General features: G+C 49.0%; 1 protein-coding gene across 1 annotated transcript in view; it reads left to right on the forward strand.

The window, feature by feature from the left end:
- The window catches only part of TAS1R2 (taste 1 receptor member 2), a 31495-nt gene extending 11598 nt beyond the window's left edge, over positions 1-19897 (forward strand). Inside the window, 5 exon segments of the mRNA XM_022552145.2 lie at positions 560-760; positions 1378-1863; positions 1866-2144; positions 13622-13747; positions 14191-19897. Coding sequence (XP_022407853.2) covers positions 560-760; positions 1378-1863; positions 1866-2144; positions 13622-13747; positions 14191-15120 — 2022 coding nt within the window. The 3' untranslated portion in view covers positions 15121-19897.
- Positions 19898-20403: the final 506 nt, after the last annotated feature.

Below are 20403 nucleotides of genomic sequence, written 5' to 3' on the forward strand. Positions count from 1 at the left end.
ATGAAATCAGAGCGGTAAGCGCTGGGGTCAATGATGGAGCCCCTTGGGGACCACTGATGGACTCTGGCTTTTCCTGAGTGGCATTAGGAACTGTTGGAGGGTCTTGAATATGTGACTGGTGTGTGTGTGAGCAGGGTCGCCCTGGAGCCACGCTAAGTGTAGATTGTAGAGGGGAGAGGGGAGAGGATATCGGGGTAACTCATAGCAGGAATGATGGTGGCTGGACTAGGGTGGTGTGGGGAGGTGTAGGCACTGAATGGACACACTTTGAAGGTAGATCCAGTGGGATGTGCGGATGGCTTGAAGGTGGCATGTTTGAGAGAGACAAGCCAATGAGGCCTCTACAGTTTTGGCCTGAGTAACTGGAAGGATGGATTCGCCATCAGGGGAGATGGGGAGATTGTGGGTGAAGCAGGTTCAGGGGAGACAGGGGTTCAGTTCTGGCTACGTTAAGTTTGAAATGTCAAGGAGGTAGTTGCAGGTATGAGTCTGAAATTTAGCAGAGGGGGGTCCGGGGCAGGGCTATTGGGAGTTGTCAGCGCGGATATGGTATTTAAAGCCAGGAGCCTGGATGAGATCACCAAGGGAAGGGGAGCAGATGGAGAAGACACAAGGACTGAAGGCTGAGCCCTGGGGTCCCCCAAGGTCAAGAGGTCATAGAGAAGAGGAGAAGAAGCAACCAGTGAAAGGGGAAGAAAACCGAGACTGTGCCATCCCAGAGGCTGCGGAAGGAAATGTGACTAATCTGAGGAGGACGATGGTGAGGAGGAAAGCTTTATGCTCAGGGGCACACAGTAGGCACTCAATAAATGTTACTAGATCATGAGAATGATAATGATGGAAATCACCTAGCCTAGGGCCTGGCACACAATAGGTGGTCAACAGTGTTGCTAAAGGCTGAGGTGGGGCTGACGTCGATGAGAAGCATCTTGCCCAGGGCCTGGCATGTGGTGGGTGCCCGCTAAAGGCTGCCAGGCTGATGACCATCGTGAGATGGTGTACATCACTTAGCCCAGGGCGTGGCACACAGTAGGTGCTTGGTAAGTGTTACCACAAGGATAATCATGATGATGTTAACGTAAAGCACCTAGCCTAGGGCCAGGTACATGATAGATTCTTGTGAAATGTTATTTCAGTAATGACCATGGTGACGATGGAGTAAACCACCTAGTTCAGGGTCCAACACATAGTAGGTCCTCATTCATTGTCATTACTGTGATGTCCACGATGATGGTGGAGTAAACCACTTAGCCCTGGGCGTGGCTGGCGCTATGTGCTCCTCAAATGCCATAAGGATGATGGTGGTGGGTGGAACCCCCCTGGGGGGGGACCCTGTGAGGCCCTCGCTAATACCTGCTGGACCCTCCCCTCCGGCAGATCACCTACGGTGCCATCAATGACCAGCTGCATTTCCCAGCTGTGCTGCGCACGGCGCCAGGTGTGCATCACCAAATGGAGACCATGGTGCAGTTGATGCGGCACTTCCGCTGGCATTGGATCCTTGTGTTGACAAGCAGCGATGACTATGGCCGCGGCAGCAGCCAGCTGCTCAGCGAGTGCCTGGCCCACCGTGACATCTACATCGCCTGCCGGGAGTCGCTGCCCATGCCGCAGCCCAACCGGACGATGACGCAGCAGGAGCGTGAGCGCCTGGAGGCCATCATGGGCAAGCTGCAGCAGAGCATGGAGCGTGTCGTGGCCGTGTCCTCGCCAGACCTGGCCCTGTTCAACTTCTTCCGCGAGGTTCTGCGCCAGAACTCCACAGGCACAGTGTGGGTCGCCTCCGAACCCTGGGCCATCGAGCCGGTCCAGCACCACCTCACCCAGCTGCAGCGCACAGGCACCTTCCTGGGCATCACCACTCAGGGCAGAGCGTGCCCATCCCGGGCTTCAGCGAGTTCCGCGTGCACCGCTCCCAGGTCAGCCGGCCCGCGCTCAACAGGAGCAGCTTGGGGGCCACCTGCAACCAGGAGCGTGACACCTGTATGGACACCTCTGAGTCCTTCAACACCATCCTCACGCTCTCTGGCGAACGCGTGGTCTACAGCGTGTACTCCGCCATCTACGCCGTGGCTCACGCGCTGCAGAGCCTCCTGGGCTGCAACCAGACAGGCTGCCACAAGGAGGTGGTCTACCCTTGGCAGGTGAGTTCTGGCCTGTGGAAAGCCAGGGCCCCACGGAGCAGGTGCAGAGTCCGTGGTTGCCATGGAGACCACAGAGCTGCCCACTGCTCTGCTCTATCCTGCCCTTCCCTTGGTGGGTTCTGGGCAAATGGGTGGGAGAGGCCATGGATCACGCCCTGCCTCCAGACACATAGGAGTCCTTCGTGGTGACAAAACAAAATTCCTTTAAAAAAACAAATTAACTTAATCATCACCACCCATGATAGTCTGTCCTTGGAGATTTGGGTGAAATTCCCTAGAATGAAGCCCCGCAGGCCGGAGCCCCAGTTCTCCCCGCAGCCTCTCCAGGGTGGAGGCCCTGGGGATGAGCTTGTGTATTCCCATCAGCTCTCAGGTTCATGGTCCCAGTTCGGCATCACCTAGATTCAGGCCTGGAATTTAAAGCTGTGTTTTCCTGGTTGAGGCACAGGCACACACACACCCTACCTCGGGCCTGTGGAAGGTGTTGAAGGTTTTACTGAGGATCCAGAGGACAAGAGGAGATACACACCAGAGATGTACGCTTTCTACTCAGCATTAGACATCTCTGCTTAAACAGTTCACTGACTTTCCCATAGTTTGGAACCAGCTGCCTACTCTATCGCTCAGCCTCCCCGCATCCCCGTCTTTATCCTCCCCTGATATCCCTCAGGCCTCTCTGATACAGCCCATCTGTTAGGAGGCAGGTGGTGATGATCTGAGCACAGCTTTGGAATCAGGCAGCCTGGGTTCAAGTCCCAGTTCTGCCACCACTAGCTGTGCCACTTTGGGCAAGTTATTTAATATCTCTGAGCCTCGGCTTTCTCATTTATTAAACAGAGGGAGTAATGTGTATGCTGCTGAGTTATTATGAGGATTAATAATAATGTATGTACATTACCTGGTGCAGAGTAGAAGCTGAGTGTCTCCTCCTCTGTTTCTGACACCAGTGTCTGGCCTTAGGAGAGAGGCTGGGGCTTGGGGGTAGAGCCACTGCTGGGGTTGGAGGTGGGGCTAGGTGAGGAAGGGGAAGCAAGGCTCAGACCCAAAAGGGGAGCCCAGAGAGACCCAGGCCCCTGCCAATAACAGGCCCTGCCCTGCCTACTCAGGAGAATTACAGGGAAATGCTTTCTGGCCCCATGTGTTGGGCCCCTGGAATCCAGGTTCCTCAGCCCAGCTTGGCCAGCAGATGGTTTATCCCAGGATATGATCTGGGGGAACAGGAGGCTGGGGAGTATTTAACAGAGAAAGAGTCAGTATAAGGGAATGTTCTCAAGCTGGGTGCTGCTGTGAGCCATGGGATCTCAGTCTTACCTGGACCTTCTCAGAAGTCACTTTAGAACGGTCCCCGAGGGTGGGAAGAGGATGGCACTGATCCATTGGCTCCATATCTCCCAGTGGTCAAGGGTTGTGCCAGGGGGTATGAATTCCCTGGCGTTTCCAGGTCGCACTCGTGTGATACCCAGCAGCTCCCTGCGGGCGTCTCACCCTGCAGCCCCTGGGCAGAGAGCGGCCAGGTTGGTCTCTGCACAAGGGGAGTCGAGTGAACCCAGCCACGGGCCCTGCTGCTGCCCTGGGCCCCGGGTGGACCTGATTCAACCTCTCTTTCTGCCACCATCCATTCTGGATTCCTTCACCCTCAGCCATTGGCTGCTCTAGGTCATTGGCATGTGGGGTGGTCCAGACATTCATCCCCAAGGTGTCAGAGGTTGTTGTCACCTTGTCCTGGCTGGCTTGTGGTCCGGTGGCTGTCTAGTAGCAGTCATCACTGGGCTAGAAACACCAAATGCCACCTTGGATCCCAGTCCTACGCCTTCCTACCCTTAGCAGCACTCCTAGCCCCTCCTGCTAATCCAGGTCATTTACCTCTCCTTTCTTGGCTTTCTCGTTCGCTGGCATGAGACCCCCTAAATGACCAGGTGGTAACCATAGAGCCCTATTGTGTCTGCTGGTGGGAGTATTCCCCCTTTGGAGACCATGCTTTATTCTAGCAGAATCTAAGGTTCTGGAGGTGAGAAGCCCTGATTCTACCATGGGCCTCTGCAAAGAATGGTGAGTGTGGCCAATCCTTTTCCCACCCTGTGGTTGCTGGACCCACGTCTTCTAGAGTGATCAAGCTCCTTGTGGAGTCTGTCATGACAGACAGTAGCAGAGTACGTAACTCTGCAACGAGGTAGCGAGTGTGATTTGAGGTCTTTCTTTTTAAACGTGGGCATTGACAGCTAGACACTTCCCTCTAAGTACTGCTTTCATTGTATTTCATAAGTTTTGTTACTTGAAAAAATTATCTTTAACTATGGTAAAAAAAAACCCATAAACGTTACCGTCTTAAAAGATTTTTCCCAGTGTTTTAATTGTGGTAAAATACACATAACATAAACTTTACCGTCTTAACCATTTTTAAGTTGACCGTTGAGTAACATTAAGTACATTTATACTGTTGTACAACCATCACTGCCATCCATCTCTAGAATACTTTCATCTGGCAAAATTGAAACTCTATGCCCATTAAACAGTAACTCCTCCTTCATTCCTCTCCTCCAGCCCCTAGAAAGCACCATTCTACTTTCTATCTCTGAATTTGACAGCAATAGATACCTCATATAAGTGGAATCATACAGTATTTGTCTTTTTTTTTTTTTTTTTTTTTGCGGTACGTGGGCCTCTCACTGTTGCGGCCTCTCCCGTTGTGGAGCACAGGCTCCGGACGCGCAGGCTCAGCGGCCATGGCCCACAGGCCCAGCCGCTCCATGGCATGTGGGATCTTCCCAGACCGGGGCATGAACCCCTGTCCCCTGCATCAGCAGGCGGACTCTCAACCACTGCACCACCGGGGAAGCCCCTATTTTTTTCATTTTTGAATCAGGTTGGTTTTTTGGTTGTTGTTGAGTTTTAGGAGTTCTCCGTATTCTGCGTGTTAATACCTTGTATATCTTATTTGCAAATATTTTCTCCCATGCTATAGGTTGTCTTTTTACTTGGTTGATAGTATCTTTTGATGCATAAATTTAAAATTTTTCATTAAGTCCAATTTCACCACTTCTTTTCTTTTGTTGCCTGTGCCTTTGGTGTCATCTCCAAGAAACCATTGCCAAAGTCAGTGTCGTGAAACTTTTGCCCTGTGTTTTCTTCTAAGAGTTTTTATAGTTTTAGATCTTCCATTTAGGTCATGGATCTATTTTCAGTTAATTTTTATATATGGTGTTAAGTACAGGCCACTTCATTCTCTTGCTTGTGGGTATCCAGTTTTCCCAGCATCATTGGCTTAAAAAACTATCTTTTCCCCATTGAATGACCTAGAAACCTTTGTCAAAATCATTTGACCAGGGCTTCCCTGGTGGTTCAGTGGTTGAGAGTCCACCTGCCGATGCAGGGGACACGGGTTCATGCCCCGGTCCGGGAAGATCCCACATGCCGCGGAGCGGCTAGGCCCGTGAGCCATGGCTGCTGAGCCTGCGCGTCCGGAGCCTGTGCTCCGCAACGGGAGAGGCCACAACAGTGAGAGGCCCACGTACCGCAAAAAAAAAAAAAAAAAAAAAAAAATCATTTGACCATATATGTGAGGTTTTATTTTTGGACTTTATTTTATTCCATTTGTCTGTGTGTCTCTTTAGTCTGGTACCACACTGTTTGATTACTGTCACTTTGTAGAAAGTTTTGAAATCAGGAAATGTGACTCCTCCAGCTTTGTTCTTTTTCAAGATTGTTTTGGCTATTCAGGGTCCCTTGAGATTCCATATGAATTTCAGTTTTTGTATTTCTGCAAAATAACCTCATTGGAATTTTGATGAGAACTACATTAAATCTGTAGATTGCTTTGGGTAGTATTGACATCATAACAGTAATAAGTCTGCCAATCCGTAAACGTGGGATGTCTTTCCATTTATTTGTGTCTTATTTAATTTCTTTTGGAAATGTTTTGTAGTGTTCATTGTACAAGTCTTTCCCTCCTTGGTTAATTCCTGAGTATTTTATTCTTTTTGATGCTATTGTAAATAGAATTATTTTCTTAATTTCCTTTTTGAATTATTCATTGTTAGTGTATAGAAAACAACGGATTTTTGTGTGTTGACTTTGTGTCTTGATACTTTGCAGAGTTCACTTATTGGTCCTAACAATTTTTTTGCAGAATCTTTAGGATATTTTACATATAAGATATCATCTGTAAGCAGGTAATTTTATTGATTACTTTCCAATTTAGATGACTTTTTTTTTCTTGCCTAATTGCTCTGGCTAGGACCTCCAGTACTGTGTTAATAGAAGGGGTGAAACTGCACATCTTTGCCTTGTTCCTGATTTTAGAGGAAAAGCTTTCAGACCTTCTCCATTGAATATGATATTCACTGTTGGCTTTTCACATAGAGCTTTTATTATGTTGAGGTAGTTTTCCTCTACTTCTTGTTTGTTGAGTGTTTTTTTATCATGAAAGAGTCAAATACTTCTCCTTCATCAATTGAGATGATCATGTGTTTTATTAAATTTATTTTATTTATTTATTTTTGATTGAAGTATACTTGATGTACAATATTATATAAGTTACAGGGGCACAATATAGTGATTCACAATTTTTAAAGGTTATACTCCATTTATAGTTATTATAAAATATTGGCTATATTCCCTATGTTGTACAGTGTTTCCTTGTAGCTTATTTTATACATAGTAGTTTGTACCTCTTAATCCCCTACCCCTATACTGACCCTCTTCTCTTCCCCTTTCCCCATTGGTAGCCACTAGTTTGTTCTCTATATCTGTGAGTCTGTTTCTTTTTTGTTATATTCACTAGCTTGTTGTATTCTTTAGATTTCACATATAAGTGATACTATACAGTATTTGTCTTTGTCTGACTTATTTCACTAGCATAACATCATCCAAGTCCATCAATGTTGTTGCAAATTTCCTTCTTTCTTATGACTGAGGAACATGTGTTTTTTTTTCCCTTCATTTTGTTAATGTGGTGTATTATGTTGATTGATTTTCATATGTTGAGCTATCTTTGTATTACAGGAGTAAATCCCATGTGATCATGGTGTATAATCCTTTTAGTATGCTGCTGAATTCAGTCTGCTAGTATTTTGTTGAGAATTTTTGCATCGCTATTCATAAGGGATATTGGTTTGTAGTTTTCTTTCCTTGAAGTCTTTTTGACTGGCTTTGTTATCAGATTGATGCTGGCCTCATAGAATGAGTTAAGGAGAGTTCCTTCCTCTTTAGTTTTTGGTAGAATTCACCAGTGAAGCCATCAGATCCAGGACTTTTCTTTGTGGGGAGATTTTTTGATTACTGATTCAATCTCTTTATTAGTTATAGGTCTATTCAGATTTTCTATTTCTTCGTGATTTAGTATTAGTAGGTTTTGTGTTTCTAGGAATTTGTTTCATCTAGTTTATCCAATTTGTTGGTGTGTAATTGCTTATAGTACTCTCTTATAATTGTTTTTATTTCTGTAGAATCAGTGGGAATGTCCTCACTTTCACTTCTGATTTTAGTAATTTGAATCCTCTCTTTTTTTCTTAGCCATTTTAGCTAGAGGTTTGTCAATTTTGCTGATCTTTTCAAAGAACCAACTTTTGGCTTAATCGATTTTCTCTAATATTTTTCTATTTTTTAATTTGTTTCACTCTGCTTTAATCTTTATTATTTCCTTCCTTCTGCTCGTTTCAGGTTTAGTTTGATCTTCTTTTTCTAGTTCCCTAAGCTGTAAAGTTAGGTTGTTGATTTGAGATCTTTCTTGTTTTCCAATGTAAGTGTTTATAGCTTTAAATTCCCCCCTTAGCACTGCTTTGCTGTATCCCATGTTTTGGTTCATTGTGTTTTCATTTTCATTCATCTTTAAGTATTTTCTAATCCCATTTGTGAGTTCTTTGATTTGTTGGTTGTGTAAGAGCATTGTTTAATTTTCACAAATTTTCCAGTTTTCATTCTGTTATTGATTTTTAACTTCATCCTATTGTGGTCAGAGAAGATACTTTGTGTGATATCTATCTTTTTTTATTTATTTATTTTTTATTTTATTTATTTATTTATTTATTTTTACGGTATGCGGGCCTCTCACTGTTGTGGCACCCCCTGCTGCGGAGCACAGGCTCCGGACGCGCAGGCTCAGCGGCCATGGCCCATGGGCCCAGCTGCTCCACGGCATGCGGGACCCCCCCGGATCGGGGCACGAACCTGCATCCCTTGCATTGGCAGGTGGACTCTCAACCACTGTGCCACCAGGGAAGCCTGATATCTATCTTTTAAAATTTATTCACACTTAATTCATGGTTTAACATAAGGTCTGTCCTTATCTGGAAAATGTCCCAGGTGCACTTGAGAAGATGTATATTCTGTTGTTGTTGGGTAGAATGTCCTATGTATATCTGTTAAATCCAGTTGGTTTATTGTGTTGTTCAAGTCCTCTATTTCCTTACTTATTTTCTGTCTGGTTGTTCTATCCATTATTGAGAGTGAGGTATGGAAGTCTTCAGTTATTACTGGGGAATATTATGTGTTGAATTGTCCTTTCTCCCTTTAATTCTGATGGTCTTTGCTCCATGTATTTTGTGGCTCTCTAGTTAGGTGCATATCTGTTTATAATTATTATATCTTCTTGATCTGTTGACCCTTCTATTGTCATAAAGGTCCTTCTTTTTCCCTAGTAAACGTTTTTGTTGGTATTCCGCCCCCCCCCACCGGCTTCCTTTGAGACTTTATCTTTTTTTTTTTACATTTTGAATATTGTATACCTAAGAGTAGTTTTTTAAAAGTATTTATCCCACTTGGTGTTCTCTGAACTTCCTGGATCTGTGATTTGGCATCTGTCATTCATAATTATAAAATTCTCAGCCTATATTCCTTCAAATATTTCTTCTGTTCCTTTCCTTCTTCTCTTTTGGGTATTCTCATTATATGTATGTTACATATTTTACAATTGTTCTATAGCTCTTAGGTATTCTGTTCTCTTCTCTTCACTTTTTTTCTCTTTGCTTTTCACTTTGGGATGTTTCTATAGATATACCTTCAAGCTCACTGGCTTTTTCCTCAGCTGTGTCCAGTCTACTGATGAACCCATCAAAGACATTCTGTATTTCTGTTACCATAGGTAACATAGGTAACCTGTTACCATAGGTGTTTTCAAAATGTGTTGCATTTCCTTTTGGTTCTTTCTTTCAGTTTCCAGTTCTCTGCTTACATCACCCATCTTTTCTTGAATGTTGTTCACTTTTTCAGTTACAGCTCTTAGCATATTAATCATAGTTATTTTAAATTTCCTGTCTGATAATTGGAAAATCTCTACCATATATGAGTCTCATTCTGATGCTTGTTTTGTCTCTTCAGACATTTTTTTTTTTGTCTTTTAACATGCCTTGTAATTTTTTGTTGAAAGCCAGACATGATGTGTTTGTTAAAGGAACTGAGGTAAATAAATTTTAGCATGAGGTTTTATGTTTATTTGGGTTAGGAGTGAGGCTATGTTTACTCTTTGCCATAGCTGTGGTGTCAGAGGCTAAAATTTCCTCTAATGTCTCCCTCTTTTGGTCTTCCCTTCTGGCTTTGGGTTTCCCTAGAGACTCCTTCTTAAACAGAATTTGAGCCTTGCAGTTCTTTTGGTTGTAATCCCCTGTTATTATACAGGAGCCTGAATGATGTGGTGGTAAGATGTGGGAGGAGGGGAAGAATTCTGGAATCATCTGTGACCAGGTTTTATTCTTTTGGTAAGCCTGTGCCCTGGGCTGTGCCCTTCACAAGTGCCTCTCAGCTCTCCCCACCTTCGGTGAGACAGGAAGGCCAGAGGGGGGCTGCAGTTGGGTACTTCCTTTCCCCTATGTCAATTCAGCTGTGGCAAAATAGTTTCCCTTGAGGGCAGGCCTTTGTTAAGGAGAACAGAATGCTCTGGGTGTATTTCAGAATGGTTGCTTTTTCCTCTCCCCTTGCTGGAGAGCAGTCTTTACCCTGAGAAGCTGGTGGGGCTCCTGAGGTTAAGGATGCGCCCCTAGAGCTCTCTCTCAAGCTAGTCTGAGCTCAGTCCCAGCAATTGGTCATTTGCTCTCTAGCTGCTCCTACCAGTTGCTGCCTCCAGCAGCATTTCCTGCTCCTGCTAAGCTGTGACTCTTTGTGTGCACCTGTCTCCCCAGTTTTGGGATCTGTAGTTTGCCCCATGACCCCAATTCTCTGATGGACCTAAGAAGGGTTGTTGATTTTTAGCTTGTTCAGCCTTTTCCTTGTTGTGAGGATGGAGGTGATGACTTCCAAGCTCCTTACATGCCAGACCAGAAACCAGAAGTTCCCCATTCTCTCCTGAATCTACATCAGCAAGGCTTTCCACCACATCACTCTTCTGAAACTGCTTTTGTGATGGTCCCTGATGTCTAGATATTGCCAATCCAACCATCATCATCGTAGTCAACCTGTGAACAGATGTGACACAGCTGATTACTTCCTCTCTTTGGAAACAATATCTTTACTCGAATTCTGGGCCAGTCTCTCTCTTGGTTCCCCTACAGCTATGACTACTCCTTCTAGGTCTCATTTCCTCGTCCCTCCTTATCCCCTTGACCTTTAAACCCTGGAGGGTACAAGAGGTCAGCCAATGGACTTATTCTCTTCTCTGTCTACAGGGCTGGAAATATGATCCATAGGTTTATAACTTCCAATTTTATATCTTCAGACTGGACTTCTCCCCTCAACTTTAAGTCAAATATTCACCTGCTTATGCAAAGTTGCTCCCCCATGGTCTTCCCATTCCAGTAAAAGGCAACACCATCTTTCTGTTGTTTGACCAAAAGCATTGAATCATCCTTGACTCCTTTCTTTCTCATCCAACCCAGCAGTAAATCTTGTCCAGCCTACTTTCAAAACACATCCAGAATCTGACCACTTCTCACCTCTTCCACGGCTCTCTCTTTAGTCAGAACCGCCACCATTTCTCAGCTGGGCTATTACAATAACACCCTGCCTGGTCTCCTGTTGTGCCATTACCCCTCGTGATCTATATTCAGACAGCGCAATCCTGTTAAAATGAAGGTCAGATCCTGTCACTCCTCTGCTTGGGATCCTCCAGTAGCGTTTCATTCAGAGTAAAAGCCAAAGTATTTTGACTCCAACTCTTTTTTTTTTTTTTTTGCGGTACACGGGCCTCTCACTGTTGTGGCCTCTCCTATTGCGAAGCACAGGCTCCGGGCACGCAGGCTCAGCGGCCACGGCTCACGGGCCCAGCCGCTCCACGGCATGTGGGATCTTCCCGGACCGGGGCACGAACCCGTGTCTCCTGCATCAGCAGGCGGACTCTCAACCACTTTGCCACCAGGGAAGCCCGACTCCAACTCTTTGAACAGATCCACTGTTCTTCCTCTTGCTCATTCTGCTAGAGCCACGCTGGCCTTACTGCTCCTCGACTATGCCAAGTCTCCCAACCGCAGGACCTTTGCACATGCTGTCCCTGCTGCCTAAACAGATATCTTCATGACCTGCTCCCTCCCAGCCTTTACATCTTTGCTCCAATGTCACCTGCTGGATGAGGCCTTCCTTCCCCTCTCACCCAATGTGAAAGTGAAATCAGCTCCTCCATCATTTTCCATATCCCTTGCATGGCTTTATTTTCCTTCACAATATTTATCACCATCTGTTGTAGCACAGATTTATATGTGTGTTGTCTCTCTTCCCCGTGAAAATATTCATTTCATAAGAACAGAGACTTTGTCTCATTTGCTTCACAGCTATATTTCCAGTGCCTGGCATCAGTATGTACCCAATGCCTTTTTGAATGAATGAATGTGTGACTATCAGGTTGAGACTCCATGGGTAAGAGGCAGGATTAATTCGGTTACTTAGGGGCTCAGAGTTAGTGTAGAGATGAATTTGGAGGAGGGGGAGAGTACATGGCAAGGGAGTGGTGGGGTGTAGGTCTGGATAAGGGGTGTGTGTGTGTGTGTGTGTGTGTGTGTGTTGGTGGGCATACGCCTGCACATGTGTGTGGTCCCACAGGAGGCAGAAAAGACCACAGAGGGAAGGCTGGCAGGGGATCAGACTTAACTTGGCTGATGGAGAGGCTCTTCCATTAGGTTTCAGGGAGCGAACAAGACATCCAGAAACATCATCTGATGTATGTGCAAGAGACTAGAGGGGCGGAACAGGAAAGCAGGTGGTCTCTGAGAGGCCAGAAGAGAAGGGCTCTGAGGTCGAGTGGTCCTACCATGGCTCCTCTTGTCTGGGCCCTTGGTCCTTTATCTGTGTACTCTTGCAACACCCTCCTCATTGGTTGTCAGAATGATTTTTATACAACCCGAATCTACTCAGGCCACTCCCAAGAGCCATGGCTGCTTCCCACCACCCCTACATTTTTAGTGTCATAGTTCAGTCTTCCACTCTCTCCCACCCTCTCCCCATGCAGCCTGACTTTAGCCAGGCTCGGACACACCCTCTTCCCCAAAATGCCATAACCATCCTCTCCTCCACTTCATTGCTCTTACTGTTTCCTCTACTTGTAATTCATTCATTCATTTAATAAACAATCATTGGAGGCCTCCTCTTTGCTGGGCACTCTTCTCATTTCTAGAAATATAGCAGGGACTTCCCTGGTGACACAATAGTTAAGAATCTGTCTGCTAATGCAAGGGACATGGGTTCGATCCCTGGTCTGGGAAGATCCCACATGCTGTGGAGCTGCTACTACTACTACTACTACTACTACTACTACTACTACTACTACATGTGCCACAACTACTGAGCCCACGTGCCGCAACTACTGAAGTCCGCATGCTTAGAGCCCGTGCTCTGCAACAAGAGAAGCCACTGCAATGAGAAGCCTGTGCACCGCAATGAAGAGTAGCCCCTGCTCGCCACAACTAGAGAAAGCCCACATGCAGCAGCGAAGACCCAATGCAGCCAAAAATAAATAAATAAACAAGTAAATTTATTTTTTAAAAAAGAAAAAAGAAATATAGCAGTAAAAGCAATAGACATGGCCACTGCCTACCTGCTCTTGCTCACCTGAAAACCCCTGCCCCTCCATAAAAGATGTGTTAATTAGGACTCTTGGTGGTAAGCGACAGAAAGCAATATAAACAAAAAGTTAGTTTATTGCCTCACATCATTGAAAATTCCAGGAGTTGACCTGAAGGGGAAGCTTCAGGCAAGGCTGGATCCAGGGTCTCACTCTCTCCATCTCCCAGATCCTTCCTCAGGCATGTCCTCCCCCTGGAAACCAGCAGGCTGCTAGCAGCTCCAGAGTTATATCCTATTCACTCAGCAACCTCAGAAAGTCTCCGTCTCAACAGCTGGGTGCTGTTACCCGAAGAAGGTGGATTAGGTCTTTGCTGGGCGAAACTAAGAAGGTGTCTACAGAGGTCCAGTTCTAATGGCAATCCCAGCACCCCTCCCCCTCCCAGACAGAAGCCAGTTCCCCTCCCCTGAGCATCCTGCTGGGGATGAGTTAGAGAGGGTGAGGGAGCCCCCAGAGAGTGGGAAAGAGGACTCAGGGTCTTTTGCTCTCCTCCCTCCAGATCGCTGTGTCTGTGTGTTCCAAGGACTGCCATCCTGGGCAAAAGAAGAAGCCAGCTGTCATCCACCCCTGCTGCTTCGAGCGTATTGACTGCCTCTGTGGCACCTTCCTCAACACCGAGCTGCAGGTATGATTCATGGGCCCACATGCTTGCCTTGCCACTGCCCTGCCCTGGGAGGGGGGTGGTCTCCAGGGCCCTTCACCTTCGGCAGGGTCTCTGGGGTCTCCCCCATGGTACGTAAGTGTCCAAAGGCCAAGAATTATGTCTTTCCCACCAGAGGGTGAGGTCTTGGGAGGAAGGAATTATAGTTATTAGACTCTGAGTCAAGGAGTCCTCGGTTCAAATCCTGCCTCTATAACTTCCTGGCTTTGTGACTTTACCTGGCTGAGCCTCAGTTTCCTAATCTGTGAAATGGGGTTGCTGTGAGGAGTTGATGAGTCGGGGAGTGTAAGGGACTCAGTGAGCATTGGTCGCCCTTAGCTCTCTCTCTCTCTTCCTCCTGCCGTGGCCTGGCCCAATGCAGGCCCAGTGGATGTAGATGCTGAGAAGGCAGGTTTGGCTGATGGGAGTTGCTGTGGGCTCTTGCAGGTGAATTCGACTGCCAGCCCTGCCCAAGTTACGAGTGGTCCCACAGGAAAGACACCACCTGCTTCAAGCGGCAGCTGGCCTTCCTTGAATGGCATGAGGCACCCACCATCACTGTGGTCGTGCTGGCTGCCCTGGGCTTCCTCAGCACCCTGGCCATCTCGATAATCTTCTGGAGGCAGTTTCAGACGCCCATGGTTCACTCGGCTGGGGGGCCTGTGTGCTTCCTGATGCTGACGCCTCAGCTGATGGCATACATGGTGGTCCCCGTGTAAGTAGGGCCGCCCGTGGTCTCCACGTGCCTCTGCCTCCAGGCCTTCTTCACACTCTCCTGCATCACCGTGCGCTCTTTCCAGGTCATCTGCATCTTCGAGGTGGCCAGACGCCTCCCACGGGCCTACGGCTTCTGGGTCCGCTGCCATGGGCCCTACGTCTTCGTGGCATTCATCACGGTGCTCAAGACGGTCATCGTGGGGAGCAGCATACTGGCCGTGACCACCAACCCTACTGCCCGCACTGACCCCGATGACCCCAAGCTCACGACCCTGTCCTGCAACTCCAGCTACCAGCGGGGGCTGCTGATCAACACCAGCCTGGACCTGCTCGTCTCCGTGCTGGGCTTCGGCTTCGCCTACATAGGCAAGGAGCTGCCCACCAGCTACCACGAGGCCAAGTTCATCACCTTCTGCATGACCTTCTACTTCACCTCCGCCGTCTTCCTCTGCACCTTCGTGTCTGTCTACGAGGGGGTGCTGGTCACCATCCTGGACCTCTTGGTCACTGTGCTCTACCTCCTGGGCATCACCCTGGGCTACTTCGGCCCCAAGTGCTACGTGATCCTCTTCTACCTGGAGTGCAACACGCCAGCCTACTTCAACAGCATGATTCAGGGCTACACCATGGGGAGGGGATAGCACTCCTGTCATCTGCGCATTGGGATGAGGGCCCCAGCTTTGGGAGGTGGAGGCCAGGGGCTTGTTTGTTCAACTCCAGATGGATCCAAGGAAGCCACCCCCAACGATTACCACCATGCCCTGGTATCTGATTTGGCGTTCCTCCGAGGTTCTCTGCGTCCTGGCCATTTTTACCCACCTAGCGATGGATGTCTAGAAACATTTGCCCTTCGTTCCTTTCCCTCGAGCTGTTTAGCTTGCCAGGCAATGCCACCCCATTCTAGAAAAACAACCCAAGCTGACCTATTGGTCTCCAAGGACTGAGTCCAGTTTGGCAGCCTACAGCCGCCATCTGGTGGTCACTGTGGGTACCTGCAGGTTCACGGTGAAGGGACGCCTGCTGGAGGGCTGGGCTGGGGTTGGAGGATGTGAGCTCAAATAATGCTGCCCTGCCTCATTCACTAGCTGCCCGTGTGTCCGCGCCTCATCCCCGAGATTCCCCCAGAGCACGAATCCCCGGCTTCTCTGTTGTCTCTGAGTACGGCTGAGCCCATAAATGCTCGGGAATAAACCTCGCTTGGGTGAAACGAATGAGTTTCCTTCTTGTTTTCCGGAGGTCCCCTAAGAAGATGTGGAATCGGAGACCTCGGTTTCAATCCCAGCATTGCCACTTCCGAGCTGTGTACCTTGGGCCAATTATTTACTGCCCCTGAGCCTACACTTCCGCGTCCCTAAAATGGGAGCATTGAAGGATCAGAGACAAGGGGTGCGAAGTGCATACTCAGTAAATGCCAACCGTTGCAAATCCACATGTCCCTGGAACCATCAGGGGCAAAATAAGACTGTGTTTCCTTTTTACACCCTGATGTCGTCCATGGTATATCTTCTAGTCCATGGCACTAGCCTCTGTTGGAAACTGGCCCCCACCCAGTAAATACTGGGTGTTGTTATGGGGTGCTCGAGCCTCTCACGTGCTCCAGAGCCACTGTGTACCATGGCACTGCCAAACCCGGGAGAGGCTGCTCTGCTGGGTGTGGCCGTGTGCATGTCAACCACCCACGATGGTGGGCTCCAGCTGCAGGAGGGGCCCTGTCTTCCCTGTTCAGGGGTCAGACCTGGCCTCTGACAGCTCACCAGGGAGCCACAACTTCCGTACAACTGCTGCCTGCCCAGAGAGGTTGAGTGACCGGCTCGGGTGCGCCCAGCTCCAAGTTGGGAGAGGGAGTGTCAGAGCCTCAGTGCACTCAGGCAGGGAGATGGGGGCCCTGAAGAATCCATAACTGCGGTGACATGGTGGCCTTCTCAGAAATCCCCGGGAGTGATTGAGAGCTTGGCCAGCCCCAACCCTGGCAGGAACAACTTCCCTAAGCTTATTTGCCGCTGGGAGGGCAGGACTGAGTCCTTGTCCTGAATTTACCTCTTTCATGCTTCAAGGTGGTGGGTGGCAGGATCTTGGCTTGAACCATCTGGGATTTGGGGCAACGGCCTTCATATTTTGGGCCGCTTCTCCGTGGACGGTCCCTGTTTCTCTTCCCTAAGCCTCTTTCTGGAGCCTGGCACAGAGCAGGTGCTCCGTGGATACTGACGAACCACTAAGTCACTGTCGGCTTCCTCCACTATCTCCTCCACCACCCACTGCCCCTTCCCCAAACCATCACATCCTTCATTCAGTTCATTCTTCATGGCCTGCGGTACTGGAAGGACGCTACAAATATTTGTACTTATAATTGATGAGGACAACAGCTAAGGTTTACTGCCCTCCCTAAGAACTGTACTGTAATTTTATCCATTTATTCCTCACCAAACCCTATGAGTTGGGTGCTGTTAGGGTCCTTATCTTACAGATGGGGAAAAAAAGAGACTCAAAAGGGTTATGAAACGTCCCCAGCCCCACACAGCTCACCCCAGGAACCACGGCCCTCTGTGGAGTGAGACCCAGACAGCCCTGCCTGGAAAGCTGGTGCAGGGGAATGGCAATCACGGCTAGGTGGAGGGGGTGCAGTGTCCCCGCCAGGGCCCTGTGGTGTGCTGGGGGGGCTTCAGATTTTAGAGAGATGGCTGGTGGATGCAGTGACCAGGGAAGACTTTGGGGGAAGCTGGCATTTGAAAAGAGCCTTGAAGGACAGAGAAGTTTGGGAAGGCCGGAAGTATGAGTGTTTGGGGAGGAGCGGGGGTTGGGGAGGGGCGGGGTGGGTGGGACAGGCAGCAGAGCAAAGGCAGAGTGGAGGGAGGCCCGCAGGAGCAGGCGGCTGAGGGTGGCTGGGTTGTAGAACCGAGCGTGGAAGAATAGCTGGGGCTACATGTGGGGGACCCTGACCTAGGTATCTGAACCTTGTCTTCCCTGGTGGCCACTGTCGGCGTCCCCCGCACAGACTGGCTGGCCCTGCTCCTGGGGTTGCCTGAGGTGCTGTCCCTGGATGTCCCTGACCTCTGTGACCAGCCTCCTCTCTGGCTCCATCCTCTTCCCACAGTCTTGGGTGTTGGCCTGGTGGGCTGGAGACTTGCTGGGACAAGACCCCAAGGACGGACTATTGGTGTGACCATCCCTTTTCTGTCCCCTCCGCTTGCCTCACAGGGGAGCCCAGAGCCTCGGCTGAGACCCCATCCAGCCCTGAGTTTCTGGGGAGCAGCTCTGTGCAGTCTGTTCCTGGATGTGCCTGTGTTCCGTGCCCCCCGCCCTTGGGACCAGCTTGTCAGAGGCTCAGGGAGTTTTAAGCTCTTAATTCTCTTTTCTTGCAAGCTTCTGATGCCTTGGTTTAGACATCTTTTTTTTAAGAGATAATGACCTCATTTTCCTGGTTCTGCCTCGCAGACCACCATTAGAGAGAGAATCCAGGAATCCCACTGACCTCAGAGGCATCTGCTCCGCACCGCCTTCTATAGCCACCCCGAGCTGAGAGCTTAATCCCTTCTTGTTCCCCTCCAGTGACAGGAGGCTCACTGAGGACAATGCCAGTTGCTATGTTGATAAAATTCTTCTTAGATTGAATCAAAACCTAACTCCCCGGGATTCTGAAACATCTGTGGCCACTAGTTTTATTTTTGGGGACCACAAATTAAATCTCATTCCTCTTTCTCATGAAGGTCTTTTTGTTTTTTTGTTTTTTTGTTTTTGCGGTATGCGGGCCTCTCACTGTTGTGGCCTCTCCCGTTGCGGAGCACAGGATCTGGACGCGCAGGCTCAGCGGCCATGGCCCACGGGCCCAGCCGCTCCGCGGCATGTGGGATCTTCCCGGACCGGGGCACGAACCCGCGTCCCCTGCATCGGCAGGTGGACTCTCAACCACTGCGCCACCAGGGAAGCCCATGAAGGTCTTTTATATGTAATAACAAAAAGCATATTGCCTTTGAAGGAGCACCTACTGTGTGCCATGTGCTTCATATACATTATCTCTAATCCCCATGATGACCCTGCCTGATGGGTACCTGTGACCCTCGGTGGCCACGTGCTGATACCTCCCAGCATCCCCTTCCTCCCTCCCTCCCTGGCAGCCCCTGGTCTCCCGAGGGAGATCTATATGGTTATAGGGAAGCTGCCTCCCGTGTCCTGGCTCCAGGGGATGGAGCAGGTGACCCAGGCCAAGCCAATCCACACACACTCTTCCTTTGGCTGCAGTGATTGGCTCAGGGGTGGGCACATGACCTGGGTTGGTCCAATCAGAGCGACTTTCAGGATGCTTGCTGGGATAGCTTCTTTCTGAGGAACCAGCAAGGCTGTTGACCCAGGAGCTGGGGGCAGCTCTTGCAGGACCACAAGGCAAGTCAGCCTTAGAGGCAAAGTGGGAGGATGGAAAAACTGGGTCCTTGGAAACCTTTGAGATGATGGATCTTGCGGGCAGGCAGCCCCACCTCTGAAATCTCCCATTTCACGAGTCCATTAACGTCCATTATTGCTCAAGACAGTTTGACTTGGGATTTTCTGCCCCTTGCAACCCAATGCGTCCTTACCCTAGGGAAGAGGAAACTGAAGCTCAGAGATGCTGATTAACTTGCCCAGGGTCACCAGCTCATAAGTGAGGGAGCTAGGATTTGGGTTCAAGGGGTAATTGGGGTGGGGTTCAGCTATTGTGCTCTCCTCAGATCATTTGTTTTTTTGGTCTAAAGGTTCTCAGTTGCTCTTAGGACCTGATTGTGACCACCGACCCGGAGCTCTCCTTTGGTCCTCTCCTTACTCTCTGACCCGTAACCATCTCTCCCAGAGCACCTCTCCAGCCTTCCTCTCCAAGGCCCCTGTCATCCTGCCCAAATCCACAGTCTGGCCAGCTGATTGACGTCCCCTTATTCCCATCACAGTCACAGGTCTCCCCTGCTCAGAAACCTTCTGTGGCTCCCCAGGGCCTACACGATCCTGCCCCACCCACTTCGTGTGCCAGTCAGATCCTTCAAAATCTGGACCCTGCTCGCCTCTCCAGCTTCATCTCCAGCAGCCCCCCAGCTAGTCCCCAGACACACTGCTTGGTTTCACACCTTTACTCAGGCCCTTCTGTCTTTTCCCCAGTGGACTTACATGTGTCCCCTAAGGCCCAGTTCAAACGCCTCCTCCCCTGGGAAGAGTTCCCTGCCTTAGGCAGAGGGCTTCCTTTGTGCTCCCATAGCTACTTGGGCTTAACCTCTGTTGGTCCAGCACTTGTGACATGGCCGCTGCCTTTCTGGTCTGCTACCACCTGCGGGGGAGGGCAGGAACTGTTCTCTGTGCAGCCTTTGTCTCCCCTGTGGTCTCATCTCCAATGCTTTCGTCGCTCAAGGCATTGTTGGCTGAGCAGTGAGATGCCCGGGGCCTTACTCAGAGCTGGAGTGGACCTGGTGGGAGCTGGCTGTGATCTGGGGGCCGGGCCAGGAGAGAGGTGCTGCTTTCCCAGGTGGCAGGGGCTGCGGGGGGAATGGAGAGGGTGAGAGAGGGGAGCCAGCAAGCTGGGACTGAGCCTCCCAGGCAAGCACAAGTCTCTAGTGCTTCCTGGTCTCCAACAGTTTACTTACCTCAGGTATACTTTATATAACTCTTAACTTGGAAAGAGAAAATCCCAAAGACTAAATTCCATTGTTTTAAGAAAGAAAAAGCAAATATCTGTTCCGGTTTCACCAAGTAACCGTTTTACTTGGGAAATTTCATAGAAATAGTAGGATATCTTTCTCTAAATCTCACTTTTTGAAGAAAAAAAAATATGGCAGCATCTCCATCACTCAGACCAGAACCCTCTGCATCACCCCGACTTCTCTTTATCTCTCATCCTACGTCCTATCTGTCAGCAAATCTGTGGGCTCTACCTTCAAACTATATCCTGGTTTAAACCTACGTTCCAGCAA

Source organism: Delphinapterus leucas, chromosome 1, assembly GCF_059928025.1.
Source record: "Delphinapterus leucas isolate spDelLeu-1000000601 "Yukka" chromosome 1, BTC_Dleu_Yukka2, whole genome shotgun sequence".
In the NCBI taxonomy this organism is placed as follows: Eukaryota; Metazoa; Chordata; class Mammalia; order Artiodactyla; family Monodontidae; genus Delphinapterus; species Delphinapterus leucas.